Genomic DNA, 20408 nt, shown 5'->3' on the forward strand with positions numbered 1-20408 from the left:
CAAACAGAACCTACTTGGCTAGACAAAAAGGCCAGGGTGGAGATCAGGAGAACTTCTGTTAAAAGAATTGTGAAAATCATACCCACAAAAATTTACACATTTCACTTTCCATGATTAAAATTTTCAGATAATTGGAAATGTTTTTGGCAAGGTTGAAGAAGAGGGAACACACTGACACTTTTCTGTTTTTTTCTTACAACCGGGGATGAGGGTGGGGAGAGATATATATAGACAAGGTAGCAAGTTAAATCCTTGGTAGAGGTTTCCCCCATCAAATATTCCCACGCGTTAAAAAGGCAGGCAACTTTTATTTTACAGGCCACTGTGCAAAGCATGCTGCAAAGGCGAAGTCTTTTAGAAAAGGCATAGAATTTCTCAACACAGTTTTTATAGCTGGACAAGAGGTGCTCAACAGGCAGACAAATGTCCTCTCTCGCTATATCCACACGATCTGTTAATATTGCGAACCTGAAGACACTAAGGGAGCTGCCCGCGTGGTGGGAGCCGGCAGAGAGACACTGGTCACATTCAGGCCAAGGCTGTTGGTAGAGTTGGCCATGCTGGAGACCGAAGAGGTGGTGGCCAAGGTTGAAGCAACGGAAAAGGTGGTGGAAGGCTGGAGCGCAGCAGAAGGCTGGAGCGCAGCGGAGTTCTCAACACTAGTGTGCTGGAAAGGAAAGACAAACGCACACACAAAGAAAGGGGGTTAAAGAGCAAGCAAAGGGGGCTGGCAGGCTGGAAAAAAATGCTAAACTGTGTAAGCAAGCAGCATGGGAAGCTGGAGAGGAGGGTCTTGTACTGCCACCCGAAAATCATTCTTAAAGTTCTATAGTACATTCTCCAATATATTATTATTATATTATTATAATAATTATTATATTATTATTATTATTTACTTAAATTTCTATAGCACCCTATATCACAGGGCAGTTATCAATATGAAAACACAAAAATACATACCATAATAACATAACAAAACAATACACCCCCAATACACAGTTTAAAAGGCCATGGACTATTTAATTAGCCAAAGGCCTGGGGGGAAAGGAATGTTTTTGCGTGGCACCTAAAGGTATATAATGAAGGTGCCAGGCAAGCCTCCCTGGAAGAACATTCCACAAATGGGGAGCCACCGCAGAAAAGGCCCCTTCTTGTGTTGCCACCCAGCACTTTGAACTGGGCCTGGAAACTAACTGGTAGCCAGTGCCGTTGGGCTAGGATTGGCATCATATGCTCAAACCATCTTGCTCCAGTGCACATTCTGACCACTGACTTCAGCACCAACTGAAGTTTCCGAACCATCTTCAGAGGCAACCCCATGCATAATGTGTTTCAGTAATCCAGAACATAGACAGCTGAAGTTAGGTTGTCCCTGTCCAGATGGGAGCACAGCTGGGCCACTAGTTGAAGCTGATGGAAGGCACTCCATAACACTGAGGCCACCTGAGCCTTAAGCAACAGTAAAGGACCCAGAAGTACCCCAAGCTATGTACACGCTCTTTCAGAGGGAGTTGTAACCCCATCAAGAGCAGGCAACCTCCCAACCAGCCTGGGGAACTGCCCACTAACACTGCCTCAGTCTTATTCTGGACTGAGCTTCAGTTTACTGGTTCTCATCCAGTTCATAACTGAGGCAAGACAATGGTCCAGCATTTCCAGTGCCTCACCTGCAGATGTAAAGGAGAAGCCGAGCTGTGTGTCATCAGCATACTGCTGACAATGTACTCCAAACCTCTGGATAACCCCACTCAGAAGTTTCATGTAGATCAGGCATGTCCAACAGGTAGATCGATCATGATCGACCGGTAGATCACTGGACGTCTGCAGTATATCACTGGTAGATCATTGGCTCCTCCCAAAGAAGCTGAAAAACCCCAACCCCCCAAAAATGGGCCTTCCTCCTTCCTAAAAAAGCTCAACAACTTTGACCTGAACCCCCCAAAAGGGGGTAGATCACTGCCAGTTTTGAACCCTGTGAGTAGATTGCAGTCTCTTGGGAGTTGGCCACCCCTGATGTAGATGTTAAACAGTATATTTTAATAACAGGGGGATTCTAGGATTTCTCACTTCTTGGTGACCGCCTACTGTGAAATATGAATCTAAAAGCTATTCAAGTGCCTGGGAGTTTTTACTTCAAGCACAAAGCAGATAACATCAGGATAAAGTTCTGCCAACTGCCACCAAAATTCTGCCATCATAATTTACAAGATTATAAATTCTCCGTTGTCAGCTGGCACGCACAAGTGGATCTTGGAGGATATCTCCCCTACCAACACCACCTGCTGCTGCATCATCACCTTGGCTTCTTCTACCAACTTTCAAGTAGCTTCCTTCTCCAATGCTGTGCCATTTCCCACTTTGATTATGGTGGAAGCTACCCAGCAGGCAAACCTCACTGTCTTGAGGCACAGAGAAGGGAAAAAAATTATTCAGAACTAGTAGTTGTGGCAGGTAACAAGTGACAAAAAAGATTGTGTAGCAGGGAAAGGATTCCTCACTCCAAGTCAAAAGGAAGACACCCGTTCCATTGCAAGAGAGCCTCATTTTAGTCAGGGGAGATAATTTAAGCTCTTGAAACATGCAAGGAACTTACCGTGTGTGATGTAGATGAAGACAGAGCTGAGGCAGATGAGAGGCTGCTCTGATGATTTGAGAGAGAACTGGGAGGAAAACAAGTGTGAGGGATAAGATAACTGAGGGTCAGTTCACATCTGAGTACCTAGAGGGAGGGGAGAGACTGTCGTTTGGGGACCTATCTGGTTTCTTTCAAAACAACAATGACCAGCACTGGAGTGGTGGTTTAAGAGCTCTCTTGGTAGGTCACTGGGCAATTTTCACCATTAAAAGAAAGCCACCCACGTCTTCAAGACAGGAGTGCCTGGCGTGCTATGGTCCATGGGGTCACGAAGAGTCGGACACGACTAAACGACTAAACAACAACAACCCACGTCTTATAACCTAAAGGCTAGACTTGTAAACCAGAAGCTTCAGCTGGTGCAAATATAGTTGGTCCCCACCTCCTGAAAGTTTGTTGGTCACCAGCACCACACAAACCCAGCATTTCCAGCAGCCTAACTGGCTTCCTTTTGGTAACCGGTGGTGGTGGGTGTGCCATGTGTCTGCATCGTTGTGCAACTTGGGCCTTTGGTGGAAGTGTGTCAAATAAAACTGGAGTAAGTTGGCCATGTGCAGGTTAAGGAGACAAAGGAGCACCATTTGTGCGTCTGCCTACCCACCCACCCACCTCCAATTCACGCCCACCCCATACCACCCTGCTGTACCTGCTTAACTGGGAGAGTGAGCTGCTGACCAAGTCATTTGACTGCGGCAAGCTGGGAAGTGCTGCTGTATGCGGTGGTGCCGAAGGTAGAAGCAAAGCTGTGGTGGCCGTGGTGCTAGGCAAGGAACAGCCTTTGGCGGGCAGGGCCGGAGGAGAGGTTTCTGTCTTAGAGGCTGGAATTGATGGAGTGGCTGAAATAAGTTGGGAAAAGCAATTCAGAGGAGGGGCCTGCTGCACAGCACAACCAAGCTGGCCGGGCGGGTGTATGTGCAAAATGGCACGCGCGTGAGAAAAAACATATATACAATCACTGGGCCGTAATGGCGTTAGGAAAGCATCTCTGCGCACTGACAAATCCACACGGTTCTCATTATCCACACACCATGACCTGCGGCTGTACATCTACTCCTAAAAGTAATCCCTCTGCCACACCATGGTTCTCTCCCTCAGCCCATTCAGCTCCCCAACAAGCAAGTGTGGCTGTGTTATTTCAGCCAAGCGAAAAACCGCCAGGAGATCTGGAAGGGGCAAAGAGCAGAAAAAGAGATGATGCTGTGAGAGGTGGCATCTGTGAACGATGATCTATGCCAACAGCCAGCCAATGTAGTTTTCTCTATTGCGTGCAAACAAGCAAACTTCCAGGAATAGTCCATACAGATTTGCACAGGTTAAACACACACAAAAAACCCAGCAACATCTTTCTAGAAATCGTTAAAAGAGCCGAGCTATCTTGTGTGATTCTGTATCTGTGCACAGATTTCCTGTACTCCAATGGACTTAAATCTGGCTTCTACAGCAGCATCTTTACCACTGCGTCCTTTAGAGAGGCTGAATTACCTTCTCCCTCAGTTAAGTATTTATCATCTCTAAAGTCCATACTGACAGCCTGGTCCTGGCAAATTCTACTGGCCAGGAAGGACAATTCAACAAGCAAGGGGTAGATCTCAGCCACCCAAGCAAATAAACAATCTATTCAGGCTGCAAATTATATAGAAGCATTCAAGTCCGCATTCTGAAGCACTCCAGTCCAGAGACCCATATATCACAACCACAAATTTTGCCTCTAAGTGTCAAGTAGAATTATTTTAATGTGTTAATGTATAAATCTATGTTTTATTATGGCAAAATGTGTCTCATGAAGAATCCCTGCTTAAAAGAGAAATCTAGAAGCCTCCCAAAAATGACTAAGATCAAAGGGTACTACAAAGAAAGAAAAACTCAGAAAAATTCACGCAACGCAAACTTCCAAGATGTCAATGGACCACTTAATACCTTGGCCCAATATTTGTTCTCCAAAAGTGAAGTTAGCTCAGTGGATTTCCTTTCTGCTAAGGCTCACCCACTTTCTTACCCAGCACTGGCCATTTAATGTGTCTTGTAGGTCAGCTGGTCAGATTCTCTTGTACATTAATTACAACAAAAATATATCCCATCAAGTAAAGCTGTTTTGTACAAAAATAGCTGGAAAAGTCTGGAGGTTCCCAAGGGAAAGCAATAAGCTTTAAAAATTGACTTGCTTAACATCCCTAGGACACTGCTGAAAAAATTGCTTCTGGGTTTTATAATATTTTAACTGCTCTATTTTCTAAAAATACACAAAACCTAAGAGCATAACTCTCTAGGCGTTAGCAGAAAAGACTCAGTCACATGATTTTCCACAGCATACTGTATCAGATATGTGCTTGGAAGGTGAGCATCATAGTCTATTCATTCTGGCTTGCTAGATTCCACAGGGTTACCAAGTTGCTCCAGCAAGACTCATTCCCCCAGGCAGCCTAGCTAGTAACTTAAGGTGAAGTGTTAACTACTGTGAATGAAATTTAAAAACCCCAGCCACTGTTGTAAGGAGCAAGGCACATCCAAAAACATCGGAGAACAATTAGGCACTCACATTTGTGAGCTCACGGCACTTGAAGAAAAAACAGAACACTTCACTAACAATCTAGTCTGAAGCTTTAACTAGTTGACCTACGTAAATGACCTTAAAGCAATGTTTTCCTTCTGAGAGCTGGTCCAGGCAGCTTCCCTTGCCAGGAATGTGGATTTGAGAGTTACAGGCAAGCAAAATGCTGGGAGAGAAGAAGGGAATTTGGGGGGGGGGACTGAATCAAACATAAGAAGAAAGACTTGCAGCTGGATCAGGCCAAAGGCCCATCTAGTCCAGCTACATTTTCATAGTAGCCAACTACATCCCTCTGGAAACCCCACAAGCAGAACCTGAGTGCAACAGTGTTCTCCCCACTTGTGAGACATTCAGTGGAAGTAGACAAGCCTAGCGATCTGCCATCAGACCTGAAAACCATGCCCCGAAAGAGGAGAGCAACAAATCAAATGCTGGCAATCAGCGGAATGCAAATTCAGTCAAGGATTGACTAAACTTCAGCCTAGCTTGGGAAATGTCCCGAATGAGGCTGTGCACAGGCATAGAACTCACATATGCAACTGCACAGAGACCACAAAGAGCCATCAAATGTGCTGGCCTCACACAGGATGCCAGCTCCCTGCAGGATTGCCGCAGATATTCTTAGTGAATGGTTTTTTAAAAGGGATGCAGTGTCAGCCCTCTCAAAAGTCTGGGCTTGGGCACAGGGTACATGCAGAGGAAGTAGGAAATGGCCTGAACTCAATATGGTTAACTGCTAACACTCATCTGTACACCAGGTGGCAAGCTTCACACGGCTGGCTTGACTGTGAACTACTAAGGCCTGCATGGAAAACCAGCATAAATGCTGCAAGTACAAAATACGGTCCTCACCACCCTTATCTCCAAGAGCGGAAGGCTATCAACTCATACTACAAAAGCGTACAGCAAGGAAAAACTCCTAACTCCATGCATAACAAAGGTTTATGAACTTACTGTCAAGGGTTGGCTGTGTTCGCACACTGCTGTGTCCATTCTGGAAGAGTAATCAAATAATAATAATTAGCTGGTCAGCTCTCCAAAAGTGAAATGAAACAGGTAGCCAAATCTCAGCCAACACAGCAGGAAAGGAAAGGAATTCGGCTCAGGTCATTTTTTTGTGCTAACATGCCATAACAGCGTGAAATATGTGTAAGGGGCGTACATTAAGGGGTACATTCTACTAACTCAAAGAACCTTGTGACACATTGGGGGCAGTCCATCTAAAGTGTGGCAGGTTTTTAGCAATGTTATTTTTTTAAATCCAGCTTTAACCAGACATATGCTTTTTCAAAGTCATTACTGTTTTCTGTAAGCCTATGTGACGGAGCAGGCGAAGAAACAAATAAGACCATGGTTAGCCATTAATGATCCCCTCCGTATGTATGCATGCATTTCTTTCTTTCTTTCATATATCACCTTTCTGCCTAGGTGGCTTACACTTTTAAAGTATTAAAATGAATGCTGCAAAATATAAGGTTGGTCAGAGGGAGGGAGGGGCCAGAGTTTAGTGAGGATGCTTGTTAACAGGCAGGGATTTTCAAAGCATGCTGAGAGATAGGTGACTATTGCCTGCCAATTTGAAAGCGCAAGTTCTTCAAATACATGTCTTGGTTTTTGTACGTTGTAGTGTACACAGGCTGCAGTGCTCATCTCACTTTTCAGGTCGAGGAAGCCCCTTTTGCAAAAAAGCTGCACAACTCTGAGCTGACTCCCCCCCCCCAAAAAAAACCCCCCAGGGCTTTTCCCATTTGCAAAAAAAGCTGCACAACTTTGAGCTGATCCTTAAAAAAATGGACCTTTCCCCTTTTGCAAAAGAAGCTTCCTCAAATATTTAATGGGGGGGAGGCACCTAGGCCTATAGGAGTTGGCTGCTATGCCTAGGACAATTCAAGAAAACAAACATTAGACAGTCTTCAGGAAAGACTGGTACTCAGCTTTGGTTTGATAATGCTGCTAGCTTACTTTACAGGGTTGCTGCAGATTACTGAGCATATGTGCAAAACACTTTTGACTGCTCAAGGACTTTCAAGTTGCATCGACTCCAAAACATTGTGGCTTCCTTTGAAAAGACACAGCAATCAATATGGTGTTGCTGCTAGATGCGGCCCAGCTGGGATATGAAGAACGGTGGGATATAAATCCGATAAAATATGGTTTGTTCTTGAATGTGTTCTTTTACAATGCATCATTATGTTGTTTGCCACCTTGGGCTTCCTTGGAAAGAAGGGAAGGACAAAAGTCTAATAAACGGAATAAAATACTTCAGTCAATGATATCTGAAGCTTAGCCTGAGACACTGTGAGCAATAGGGATGAATTGGGCTTCATGTCATTTATCTCAACCCTGGCCTCCATAAGCAAGCTGCTCTATGGTGACATTTCCACAACGGATGCTTTGCAAAGCCTACTCACCGTGACAGCAGCTGGGATTGGTTCTGATAGAGGCACGGAACTTTGGTATGTTATCCTGCTATGCACAGAGGCCTGGTCAAAGGAGGACGTGGTTGTTATGGGACTAGCACTCTGGGAGGAGCCGCTGAGGCTGGCAGAAGTGATGGCAGGGGTGGCATAGGTGGGCTCCTGCACTGTATTGGGCATTGGCAAAGAGGTATTCAAAGGATCGCTGGAAAAAGCAAAAGTCATTTGAAATCACGGTTAACACGGATTCAGATATCATCAGGAAGTTATCCAGCTCTCAAGAGAGCTGCTTTGAACCAGATATGCAAGTTTCAACAGCTTAAAATAAGGAAAGGCCTATGCTGGATTGCTCACACAACTCAAAAACAAAGAGGCCTTTAAAATGAGGTTTTGGAGTCCTGCCACAAGGGCGAAGTCAAAAATTTGAGACGACCTTTGAAGAAAATCAACACTTGTTTCCCATGGCTCTGTGTCACTGTTTCCAGGTAAAAAGACTTTGCTCCTGGCTTTTAAGAGAAGTCCAGGGGAATACATAATAGTTATGAGTGGTGTCAAGAGGGGAAATGTTTTGCCTCCCCTTCTTGCAGCATTAAAACCCAGTTTGGCAGCCCTGAGCTCAGGGCTGGCCCAAGACATTTTGGCATCTGATGTGAACCACAAAATGCTACTCCCCCTCCCCACTAGGAAAGAAGAGGTGAGTGAAGACCTGCATCAGGAGCAAGGGGGAATAAGTATCTACACTGGGGTATGCTACCACAGTGGATCCTGCTGCCTGAGGCAGTCACCTCACCCTGCCGCATGGGTGGGCTGGTCCTGCCTGAGCTTACTACCAAAGGTAAACACAGAAAGCAAAATGGCACGGTAGCTTTCTTGGCCCATTAGGAAAAATCCAAATACCTTATCGGGCCAATACCTTTATTAGGCCAATTAATAAGTCGCAAACTAGTGTTTTAACTTTTGTACAGCCTCAAAAAAGCTCATAATCAGACTAGATAAGAAAAAACACGGGGGAAGGAGAGGAGAGAAAAAAGGCTGTTTTTCAAGACATCCATGTCTGCACCTGGAACAAGTCTTAACATGGAATGTGGGAGGAGGTAGCAGACATTCACAGGTGCCCCTTTCAGGGGCTTTGTAGGTTCCACCCAGGAAATAACTAACAGAACTCACTGCCACCAGACTATCATGGCCTTAAAGAATCGCTAGATAATTCACGGAAAATAGCTCTATTCTGAGGCTATTAGCCAGGTTAATTAAACAGAGCCTCCATTTGTTAAAGGCAGCATGAGATGCTGGGGACAGAAAAGGGGAAGAGATACTGCCATGCCCCACCTTGTGTGCATCTGGCTAGCTGGATTTTGGCCTAAGCCAGCAGGACTCCTATGTGCACCATAAGGACAACTTCCCTACTTGACAAACTTAGCTGTCATTTTACTCAGAGTAGACTCACAAGGCCACAGCTGTACGAATCTGCTTTATCATTGTAACCTGAGCTACAAAATACTCTTGCACAGTACTCTTGTCAGTACATTAAGATGATCATCTCTGAGCGACAAAACTGCCAATGCTTGTAGCGGCACAGAGCCAGGGCATGGGGACACACAAGGTGTGGTGCACTTTCTTCATGTTCTGATTTGTGTTCTTCTTCCTGTGCATTCTCCTTTATGGCACTGCTTTGTTTGGTAGTCATAACATCTGAACTGGGGGTATAAACTAATTCCTCATCTCTAGCCCAAATCCTCTGCAACACTCAGGGATGAAAAGGATGCCGTTTTTTTGTTGCTACTGAGGCTTATTTCAATAAAGAGCCTGTCCCTTCCTGAACTCTTACTCCCATCTCAAGTCTTCTCATGAAGCACTTTAAGACCCAAGCCCAATGCTGCCAAGGAATAAATGGGAGGTCAAACCACCCAGAGCGGCTGGGGCAACCCAGTCCGATGCACTGGGTATAAGAAATAAATTATTATTATTATGTATTTTACCAGACAGCTGTGGAAGTTTACATAATTAGGGAGTTTATGGGAAAGCTAAGTCATTCACAGGCATCCATTTCCACTTCCAGCCTGATTTTCAAAGCAGCTCTTTGCAGTCAGCAAGTAATAAACCTCTTTACATTTAGAACCCTAGACCCAGGATTCTCTTATTTACTAGTAGATCTGTTTCAGCCCCGGGAGGGGTGTGCCACAGAGTCCTTAGAACAAAACACCTTTATCTTCAGACTCCTTCCCTGACACAAAATCAAGCTTGGTGAGAAGCAGACCAGAGGACAGAAGCGGAACAGTGTGCATACTTTATGGGCTTTGGATACAGGATGTTGTTGGGTGTCTGGCTGGTGTTCTCGTAGCTTGAAGCAGTTCCAAACTCCGAGAGAGAAGGCTCCAACCCAAACTCGAGAGCGCCAAACTGCACATTTAACCCTGATACGTCTGTGGATCCAGGCATCTCCACAGCAGAGGAAGGGATCTGAAAATTAAGGAACATGTGGGTAATCTGTTGATTTGGCACCAGAATGAATAATTTCTGCCGCACAGATGCTGCTTTGTACAATATATTTACTTTCTTTCTATTTAAGGCATGAATATCCTGCTCATAAAACAATTTCCAAACGCAATTAAATGTATTCCCCACCCCCCCACAAATCCCTACAACCAGAAAAATAGTGTGGTGCAATTTAACAGCAAAAGCCAGAATACTACAGGTGAAACTCGGAAAATTAGAATACCATCGAAAAGTGCATTTATTTCAGTAATGCAACTTATTATTTTTTATTATTATTTTAATTTTTACAAATGCTTTCTTTTGGAAATTCCACAGTAATAAGACAAATAGTTACAATAATACAAAAATAAACAAAAATAAACTTCGCTATTACATTTCATTAATTACATTCCATTTATAATTGACCCACCTAACGACAAATAATTATAATTACAACAAATAAAGGCTTGACATATCTTGCTTTGCATGTCATGCATCTATCTCATATTATTGGTTTCACCTTTTAAGTTGCATTACTGAAATAAATGCACTTTTCGACGATATTCTAATTTTCCGAGTTTCAACTGTAGTATATAACAGGCATTAGGAGTTCAAGAAAAGAAAACAGTCTCAACTTGACAGTCAAAAGTGCCATGTGCCATATAAGGATTCTAGGGAAGGGAATCCCAAAGCTGCAGCAACAACACAGAAAAGGCCCCACTCTCCAGCCACATGACCTCCAAAAGGCAAGGACAACAATGGTCCTCAGACAAGAGCTCAAAAAGGGCAGGCAGGTTCATACCCGGGTCCCAAACCATATAACAGCTTTGTGGGCCAAGACACACAGCATTTGTGCCAGGAAACAAAATGGGATGCAAAAAAAAACAGGAAAACAACTTGATTTCAGATTAAGGAGACCTTGACTTTTAGGAATGTACTTGCTGCCAGTCAGTGGGAGTAATACAGATTCAGCCAAATAAAAACTTCATCTCATAGTTGCAAGCAGCATTCACACCCTCACAAACAGAGTTTGGGACAGATTTGTACAACAACGTCGCTGGAAAAATACCAAGCTCCCACCTTTTAAACATCTTACGAATTCCCAGATTTGCACACAGAATGCCAACAAGTGCATGCTGTTCAAATTTACCCTTATTTTGAAAGCTACATAGGCTGCTGCATTAACGTTTTGAAGATTATGTGATCAGCACAGCACTCAACACCTGCTAAGTTTATTAAGCAGCTTAAACTTTAAACTCCAGCATCCAGCTACAAAAGCCAGACTACCATCTTGCATAAAACAAAACAAGCAGCCAGCTAAGGCACATTCTGAGGAAGATCTATCAATGTAAGTTCTTCTGTCTCCAAAACAAGACCACAGCCCAAGTGCAACTGCATTGTGCCACTGTACAAAATTAGGCTTATGGAAAGCATGCTTTAATTTATGGGACGGCAAGTTAAGGGCACCCATTTGTTTCTGAAGCTATTTTGACTCTGGTGAAAATGTTTAAGATGACCTCTCCCCCCAACAATGAGCAGCAGGTTCTGTTTAAATACTTAAGTGAGCTTAGACATACCTTCATTATTAACAACATAAAAGTACTGTTTTTAATAGGTGGGTTTAATTGTTTACATATACTGTAGTTGTAAACCTCCCAATCTTTTGTGAAACAGCAGTATATAAATACTTTTATACCTAAATAACACTAATAGATATACTGCTTACTGCCAAAATAGGCTTCTCAAAAAGACACCTATATGAAGGCTTGGCGATATTGTACATTTATTTCCTCAGTTAGGAGGCAGGTAATTGAGTGAAGCTCTTTCATGAGTTGACGGCCTTTGCCTATGTCTAGCAAGGGCAATACTGCCAATGCTTGAGCTCTGCAGCTTTACCCACCTTTGAAGCTGGGGGTATCCTCCGTTTTGGCGGCTTGATCTGTTTCTGCTGCGTTTGCTGGGAAGGCGCCACCTGGCTATCCGTAGACAGGCTGGGGAGGTGCAGCATTTTGCTGGCAGCCATTGAGCTGTCAACCGGTGATGGCTCCCGGGCTTTCTGTGGGGTGAAGGATTCCAATCCAGGAGGTGGGGCGGGGGCTGCCAGTGTCTGCTGCTGCTGCTGCCGCTGCGTCAGCTGACTCAGAACTGGGGATGGTTCAGGCTGGGATTTGAAGTCTAAGCACCATGACCAAGGGGAGAAATTGAACAATTACATCATCCCTTGCTCCAGGAACTGCTAGTTGGTCAGCAGGTTTCACTACACAGCAATAAAGTTGCTGCTTGTCGTCATCGTCCCCCCCCCCCCCCAGTTTTAATCAAGGGGGTCAATGAACACTTACCAAACTGACTGAGGATAGAAGGCTGTGAAATTGATGGTTTTACATCCCAGGATGATGTTGTGGTTGTGGAAATGGGGGAGTTTGTACTGAGAGAACCTTGCGACGGGAACTGGCCCAAGCCTGGAGATTTCAACTGGTCTAAAATCTGAGAGCCAGTGGAATTGGCCAGCTTTGAAGATCCAAGCTCTCCAAACCCTGAACAGAGGACTGAAGACTAATCAGAATGGGGAGAAGAAAAACACACCAAGGTTCACTAGATTTAATACACTGCAATTCATGTTTTATAATATATTACAGATACAAAAAAATAGGGCAAATACATTATACACAGTCAGTGATTAAAAACGCAAATGTCTGGGGGAATCTCTGATATCTTTAGTGCTCACCTTCTACATCAGGGGGTGAGAACATTTTTTGCCCTGCGGGCCAGATCATTATCAACCCCCACCCTGCAGGTGGCACAACTTTGGCAGGTGGGGTAGCCCACCTGTAAAACAGGACACCCACTGAGTGTTAGGAGGGCAGTCCCACCCAACTGCCAAAGTTGACTTGTGGAGGTGTGGGAGACAAGTCTGCTTCACCAACACGTTCCCTACAGGGAATGCCCTGGGCAAAGGAGCACCCAGCAGGACTCAACCCTGCCCATCAACTGATGTTGCAAAGTATCTTCAGGGCATGGACATATGGACATGGTTCAGGGGAAATGCCCTTTCTGGCCAAATTGAACCTCCAGCCGACCGTGATTGGCCCACAGGCTATAGGATCCCAAACTCAGCTGTACAGAAACTAAGCCTAAGCACATGCAACTGTTCTTGAGCACAGAACCTTGTGACCCTTTCCCCCTTACTTCTTCTCTGTCAATATTTGGTTTGCAAACACCCTGGAGGAGAAATCTGCTTTTTTGTTTATATTACTCTGTAAACTGCCATAGGCATCATTGTAGTTGTGAATAGACATAGAAAGTAGAAAATGAATACAAACAAATTTATAAATTCATGCCTATGGGATAGCTTTAGGGGGAGGGAAGGATGAAGCTGTGCCAGATATAGTGAAACATTCTTTGTTTGGAGAATGATACCTGCCTGTACTAGCAAAGCAATTTTCGCAGAGCTAGAAGACTCAGAAAGTTTTCATTTCCACATGCAGCAGTCAGATATGTGCTTGGAAAGAATGCATCACAGTCTTCCAGCCTGGAACTGCTCTCAACTTCATGAGCAAAACTGCTTTATTTTAATTATTATGCACAGAGTATCCTCTGCTGTACTTTCAAAAATCAATACAAGTAGGTCACTTCAGCCACTGACAGGGAACAAGTCAGTATACCAAAGATGGGGCTCCCCAAGCAAGGTTATCCTTTGCAAGAACAGGCTCACTTCTGCACCCATGTCATACTTCACTTTTGCAAATAAGTAGGCAAGACAGCAAACATTATTCAGGGCACAGGACTGCTTGGCATTTTCAAATAGCATCCAGGGCAACATTACCAGGCTCTGCGGAGAATAGGAGTTCACAGTGCTTGTGTTGCTTGCTCCCAAGGTCATCTGAGAATCGTGTTGGGAATTTGTGAAGACCAAAGCCTGCCCAAAGCCTTGCTGCTGAGGAGTCTCGAAGGAGTTTGCCTCAGTTTCTTGGCCAGACGTTACAGACTTCTGAAGTAGCGTCACCAGGTCGATGCTACAAGACAGTTACGGACAGGATGTCAAGATGCAAAGGAGGCACAAATGTGAGGAAACCATACTTTGGGTTAAGGTAGCTCTGGTCACCCCTACTCAATGTTGCAAGTTAGGGTATTGTACACCTGAGGAAACCCTGACAAGTATTTGTCCAACATTCTTATTGACAGCGTCCAAAGAGATTGTGTCATTTTCTGACGTTATAATGTTCCCTGTGGTATGAAGTTACTCCTAAGCAGTTTCATTTTATCTTGCCTGAGAGACACCCAAAACCTGAATGCAAAGGAGGCGATTTGAGAAAGAGGACAGAGGCAGATCCCAATCTGGATATTTTGAGCATGTAAATTACTCTAAGTTGCAGGTCATATTTGCAGACCTGACTGCTGACAAATCACCAGATACTGGCACCACTTCAATCATTACCTTAATTTGAAATATGAAATTTTGAATTAGTCAAATCTTTGTGGGGAAGCTGGATTACACTTCACCAAAAACCTCAAATACAGCACAATCAAGTAATTGGCCAGCTTCTTCGCATGGTGTACTGTTCTTCCATAATCCGGCTTTTCAGAGAATTTAGAATTAGTCATAAATGAGCTCCAGGAGGCAGCAAAAAGGAGGATAATGGATGGATGGCCAGAAAACCTAAAAGAAGAGTTGAAGCCAGCCCCAAAAAATAACACACACAAGGGAGGAGCAAGAAAAGGTCCACACTCTTGACCCCTGATTCCACCTTCATTTTTTCAGATACAAACTGAAAGCGATGGTTTCTCATCTGTATTGCATCCATGTACATTTACAAGCCCACATTATTTGTGGGTGTAATATCACACACACACACACACACACACACACACACACACACACACCAGATTCAATTTCTTAAAAGATCAAACTGATTGTAAGTCAACTATTCCATCACCTGAGATAAAACTTATCTGACTTAAGCCAAAAGTTTAGAACAACATCCAATACACGCAACCCCCGATTTATGCATGTTCAATGTATGTGTGACTGAGCATACATGCCGAACACAGAAGTAATCTGAAAACGTCACAAAAGGGGGCAGAGGTGGGGTGAGGGCTGAACGGGGTGTTTGCAGCCCGTTTCAATGAGATTTCAAATATGCACGATTTCACCGATGCGCACTTCAAACACACCAGGAACTAGTTTTTGTGACTGGCTCGTCTAGATGTGGAACAGAGAGCGCGAGCAGGGAAAGATATACCTTTGGCCAGCAGCAACGTGGTTCTCCACTGGGACAGATGAAGCAGTGAAGACCTTTGTTTCTGAAAGCTGAGACATAGGAATGGAGAGAGAAAGAAATTGAATTTTAACTACACAATTCTTTTTAAGGGTACAATATTCACAAGACAGACAAGACAAGGAAGACAAGAAGAGACATGCTGAGCAAGACAAAGTGTTCCATCTAGCCAATTAGCCTGCCTCAGAACTACGGCCTATACAAACTGATTTCAGGAAGGAAACCAATACAAAAAAGGGGTTCTCAAGCTTGATTGGAAATCGGCCTCCCCTCAGTATAGATATATAGCTGGAGATCATCTGGTGCCATAACAAAGTGCTCTGAGCCTGGGAACCAGGCAGAGGGCCTTCTCGGTAGTGGCACCCGCCCTGTGGAACAGCCTCCCACCAGATGTCAAAGAGAAAAACAACTACCAGACTTTTAGTAGGCAGCCCTGTTTAGGGAAGCTTTTAATCTTTAAAAAATGTGTATTTTTAATATTTCTGTTGGAAGCTGCCCAGAGTGGCTGGGGAAACCCAGCCAGATGGGCGGGGTAAAGGTAAAGGTAAAGGGACCCCTGACCATTAGGTCCAGTCGTGACCGACTCTGGGGTTGCGCGCTCATCTCGCATTATTGGCCGAGGGAGCCGGCGTATAGCTTCCAGGTCATGTGGCCAGCATGACAAAGCCGCTTCTGGCAAACCAGAGCAGCACATGGAAACGCCGTTTACCTTCCCGCTGTAGCGGTTCCTATTTATCTACTTGCATTCTGACGTGCTTTCGAACTGCTAGGTTGGCAGGAGCTGGGACCGAGCAACGGGAGCTCACCCCGTCACAGGGATTCGAACCGCCAACCTTCTGATCAGCAAGCCCTAGGCTCAGTGGTTTAACCACAGCGCCACCTGGGTCCCTATTATTATTATTATTATTATTATTATTATTATTATTATTATTATTATTATTATTATATGAGCTCCTGGGAAGAAGGGGTGCATATAAACACATTAAAGAATCGAGGGAAGTTACAGCAAAAGAGTCTCTCAGTAAAGAGGGTTTACAGACTACTGTTAAGTGGCCAATACATAACAGGAACCAAGGAGAAGGCAGGGGTGGGGGGTGGGGGAGAGGCAGAATACTATGCTGGCCTGGAGTGATCAGGCCAATGCCATCAACATGACTGCAGTGGGGCCAGCTCAGGATCCAACAGATCCCACTCACTCCCAAGACTGAAAGTACCTTATGATAGCCTAGAAGGACAAAGGAAGCTTCCCGTGAGGATCTTATTTTTTTTTATGCCCAGGTAACCTATAGGTGGGTCAGTGGTCTCTTTGGATAAATCCTGTGTAGCACTGTGTCAAGCAAGCTCCAACCCCTCCAAAAGCAGTAAAAGGCAGAAAAGTCTCTTCTCGGCAAGATCAGCTGCCTTATCAGTCTACAGACTGCACTGTCCTTGTGGCCAGAACTGATGCTACAGATTGGGAATAATTTTCAAACGGGTGATGGCTCAGAGAGCCTGCTGAGGACGGTGGCATTTATCAGATCACATGATGTTCCCAGCAGCTGAAAAGTTTTTTGTTACACAGAATCCAATAAGGCTTCTGGGAAGCAATTTAATCTGCTTCTGGGCGAGCCCAATCATGGTACAAAAGCAAACAACAAAAATCCCTCACTGGCACATTGGCAAGTTCCTCGAAACAAACAGATGAAGAATTGTGGTTGCCAGTTGCTTTGCAAGAGTCTCACTGCCACACTGAGCCCCTCTTAGCAAGACTCATCTGTTCAGAAGCAAACTTGGAGGTAGGCTGCAGATTTAAATGTGTCCACCATTCATAAAATTCACACAGTATTTGAACCGAAAAGTTTCTGCCCAGCCCCAATCTACCTCAGAATATCAGTTACCAAGGATAGTCAAGAGATAAGTGTCCCTTTCACATTCTACTTGTGTACTTTCCTTGAAGGAAGAAGCAGGGTGGACAGGATGGAGCAAAGTGGGAAATGTTATACTCACATTTAATTTATTTTCTCAGTTTATATCCCACACTTGCCTTTGAAGGAGCTCAGTCAACAGAACTAATGAGAGCATTTGTGTAGTACTGCTTTTACCATAAAGACTCACATTGAACTTGGGATACTGTTCAAACATTTCTTTCCAAAGAATCTTTACAACACAGCTTAGATGAGATTTGGCCAGCCCTGCTGCAGCAAAGGTTCTTTTGAAAAGAGACATTTGAACAATATATCGGGATTAAAATTAGTCAAAGTTCAGGCAACGTTCAAGACAAGGTGTCCCAAAAACTAGCAAAACGTTCTAGGTAGCTCATTCAGAAGGAAGTGGCACTGGCTGATCAGAGAATGAATTACAGACTTACATCTTCATTCCAGTCTTCAGCAGTCCATTCTTCTATTGTGTTCTTCCATGTTCCTATGGCAATAAAGGAGAGAAAAGACAATCAATCAACCCATAATTCCTGGTGTCATACATCCCCTTTGGCAGATCCATCCCTAACTGGAAACCCATGTGAAAAGAAATAGAAGTTTAGGGTAAAACTTGCAAGGTATTAATTGCCATACTTATTATGATAGCTTTCAGCCAACCTAATGAGTCCTCCATTAACAATGTCTAAATTCAACAGAATTATTATTTTCTGAAATAGCTCAAAACAAGCCCACAACTGCCTCCCAACGCCCAGGGTATCCATCTGCTGGTGCTGTCATCAATGGTGCAGTGTTTTAGGATAGAGATGAAGGCTGGCAGAGTAAAGATTAGGGAGCATAATGGTTTTTTCCTACAATTTATTTTGAAAACCCCACTGTTGCATTTAAGGAAAACTCAAGAGCAGCATAGGCTAGATTGTACCATAAAGTTCAAGCAGTGCCCTCTAAGTTTCTATTCAGGTCATGTGTAAAACTGTCTTCTGTCACAGCTAGGTCTCACCTGTTGTGAACATCTTAGAAAAAGAGGACAGACCATCTACTTTCTTCATAAGGACTTGCCCTGATCTTTTACTGAGCCTTTGAAATCAGTTGGGAGCTGGGTGTAGGGAGGTTGCCACTGCATTGGGGCACCTCTGAAGCCCATTGTGACTACAGGAGCAAAGCCAGATCCAACACTGTGGAAGGGCAGGATGTGTAGCAAGCACAAAATCTAAGGAACTTCTTTTACACACACTTACACACACACACACTTCTCTTACTGAGGTGGTCCCAATCCTATCCTCTCCAACTGTAGTACAGAGGTGGCCACAGAAAGCCTCCTTTTTAAGATAAAGGATCAGAATCAGCAATACAATTGGAACAATATTCGAAGGCACTTCCCTGCCTTCAGTTTTGGAAGCACAAACCTCTTATCTATATCCTGAGGACATGCACATGCACACACTTGCACACAAACATAAGACAATGTTGTGTTTTAATGTTGTAACCCAGGTGAAGCACAGGTCATTGTCATTATGAATAATGATAGTAATATTTTTGCTAATGTTAACTCTGGCACATTTGTAATTCTCAAACCTTCTGTGGAGTTGCCTCACCTGTTCCACCATCTGCCTCATTCTGCCCAGATTCCCAAGATTCTTTTGTTCCAAAGCCATCTGTAGCAGAAGACTCCGTATAATCTGCAGGGTTAAACGTCCTACAGGTCAAGAGAGTTGAGAAAGTCAGAAATATACAGAAAGTTGAGCTTGTGTACCTGCCTTAGACAGAGTAAGACCGCTGATCGGTCTAGCCTAACACTGCCTGTTCCAACGGGCGACACCTCTTTGGCAAGTTGAGGGCACTGACTCCAGGGTCTTGTGCAGGCAAACCATGTGCTCTTCCAGAGAAGTCTGGAATAGGGAAGTGCCACTATGAACATGCACATCCAGCAATAATAAAAGAAACCCCTTCTTTGGCATCACTAAAACTGGATTAGAAGGTAGGTGGGTGGGGGAAAACTGCTTCCTACCAATTTCATAAATGGCTATTACTAACTAAATAGAATGCATCAAAGTTTCCCTGTGGTTGGTCTGGAAACTGCAGTTTGTGCAGACTGTACAGAACTTGCACTTTTAACCAGTATCATATAATATTTGTTCTCCACCTGTCTCTCAGGGTGGCAGGACCTATGCTTTGGAACTCCCTGCCTATGGATATTAGGCCAGCAACCTCACTGCACTGTTTTATAAAATGGTCTGGAAACGAAAAACATCTTCACTAGCTGCCAGTGCACTTCTGGGTAGGATTCAGAAGGCTGGTGTTAATCTATATGGCCAACATATTTGACTATATGAGTCTGCTTGTTTGCTGGAATAATCATCCTATACCCCACTCTTGGGAGGTCAGACAGGTAACAAGGAAGGGCCATTTCAGTGACAGTACCTAGGCTGTGATAAACCTTCCTAGAGACATCCCCTTGCCCCTCCATCCTGCTACCACTTTGCTGACTTCAGAGCCACATTAAAACTTTTGTAACAAATTAATTTTAATGAGAGACAGCTTGAGGGTGCTTCTGCTTATATTATAAAATGGCTTAGAAGCCATTTGGGCATGTAAGCAGTACTGTAAGCATGCAACTTATGTGAGTGTTACACTCCAGGGATCACATATAAAGCCAAAATCACATACAGTCAAATAAATAAATAATAATAATTTTATTATTTATACCCGCCCATTCAGCTGAGTTTCCCCAGCCACTCTGGGAGGCTCACAGCATACATCAGAACATACTAAAACATCAAACATTAAAAACTTCCCAGCAGGTGGGATGGTCAAAGTCAATTGTCCTGGAAACCCACCTTATTTCCAATTTTTAAGTTGTCGGGGGTTTTTTGCCAGATGCACAAAGCTGAATGTGCATTAGTTAAATTTGCAGCCTTACTGTATATAAATTTAATAATAATAATAATAATAATAATAATAATAATAATAATAATAATATGAGCTGTTTATTTTGGTATAGTCACTTTAATAGTGTTTCCACACGGTCTTTTAGTGATCTGAATTGGATTTTATATACTGTATATGCTTGCCACCTTGTAGACTATACTGTAAAACAGCAGGCTATAAGGCAGTTTAAATAAAATATACTCCCTCCTCACTGTA

The 20408-nt window shown here is 43.8% G+C and overlaps 1 protein-coding gene and 2 non-coding genes across 4 annotated transcripts in view; all 3 read right to left on the reverse strand.

The window, feature by feature from the left end:
* Nucleotides 1-20408, reverse strand: part of UBAP2 (ubiquitin associated protein 2) — a 76608-nt gene that overhangs the window by 24704 nt on the left and 31496 nt on the right. For both annotated transcript variants that reach the window (XM_060280390.1, XM_060280389.1), the window contains exons 8-19: nt 18860-18960; nt 17699-17751; nt 15316-15383; nt 13899-14088; nt 12415-12628; nt 11976-12250; nt 9888-10060; nt 7595-7805; nt 6138-6177; nt 3282-3471; nt 2594-2660; nt 469-667 (exon numbers count right to left, since the gene is read on the reverse strand). In XM_060280390.1, coding sequence (XP_060136373.1) covers nt 469-667; nt 2594-2660; nt 3282-3471; nt 6138-6177; nt 7595-7805; nt 9888-10060; nt 11976-12250; nt 12415-12628; nt 13899-14088; nt 15316-15383; nt 17699-17751; nt 18860-18960 — 1781 coding nt within the window. The remainder of the gene's footprint in view (nt 1-468; nt 668-2593; nt 2661-3281; nt 3472-6137; nt 6178-7594; nt 7806-9887; nt 10061-11975; nt 12251-12414; nt 12629-13898; nt 14089-15315; nt 15384-17698; nt 17752-18859; nt 18961-20408) is intronic.
* LOC118077377 (small nucleolar RNA SNORD121A) lies at nt 4909-4992 on the reverse strand. Its single transcript, XR_004691632.1, has one exon. It is a non-coding gene; the product is annotated as a small nucleolar RNA SNORD121A (small nucleolar RNA).
* Nucleotides 13523-13605, reverse strand: LOC118077376 (small nucleolar RNA SNORD121A). The gene has a single exon (XR_004691631.1). It is a non-coding gene; the product is annotated as a small nucleolar RNA SNORD121A (small nucleolar RNA).

This window comes from Zootoca vivipara, chromosome 11, assembly GCF_963506605.1.
Source record: "Zootoca vivipara chromosome 11, rZooViv1.1, whole genome shotgun sequence".
NCBI classification, from domain to species: Eukaryota; Metazoa; Chordata; class Lepidosauria; order Squamata; family Lacertidae; genus Zootoca; species Zootoca vivipara.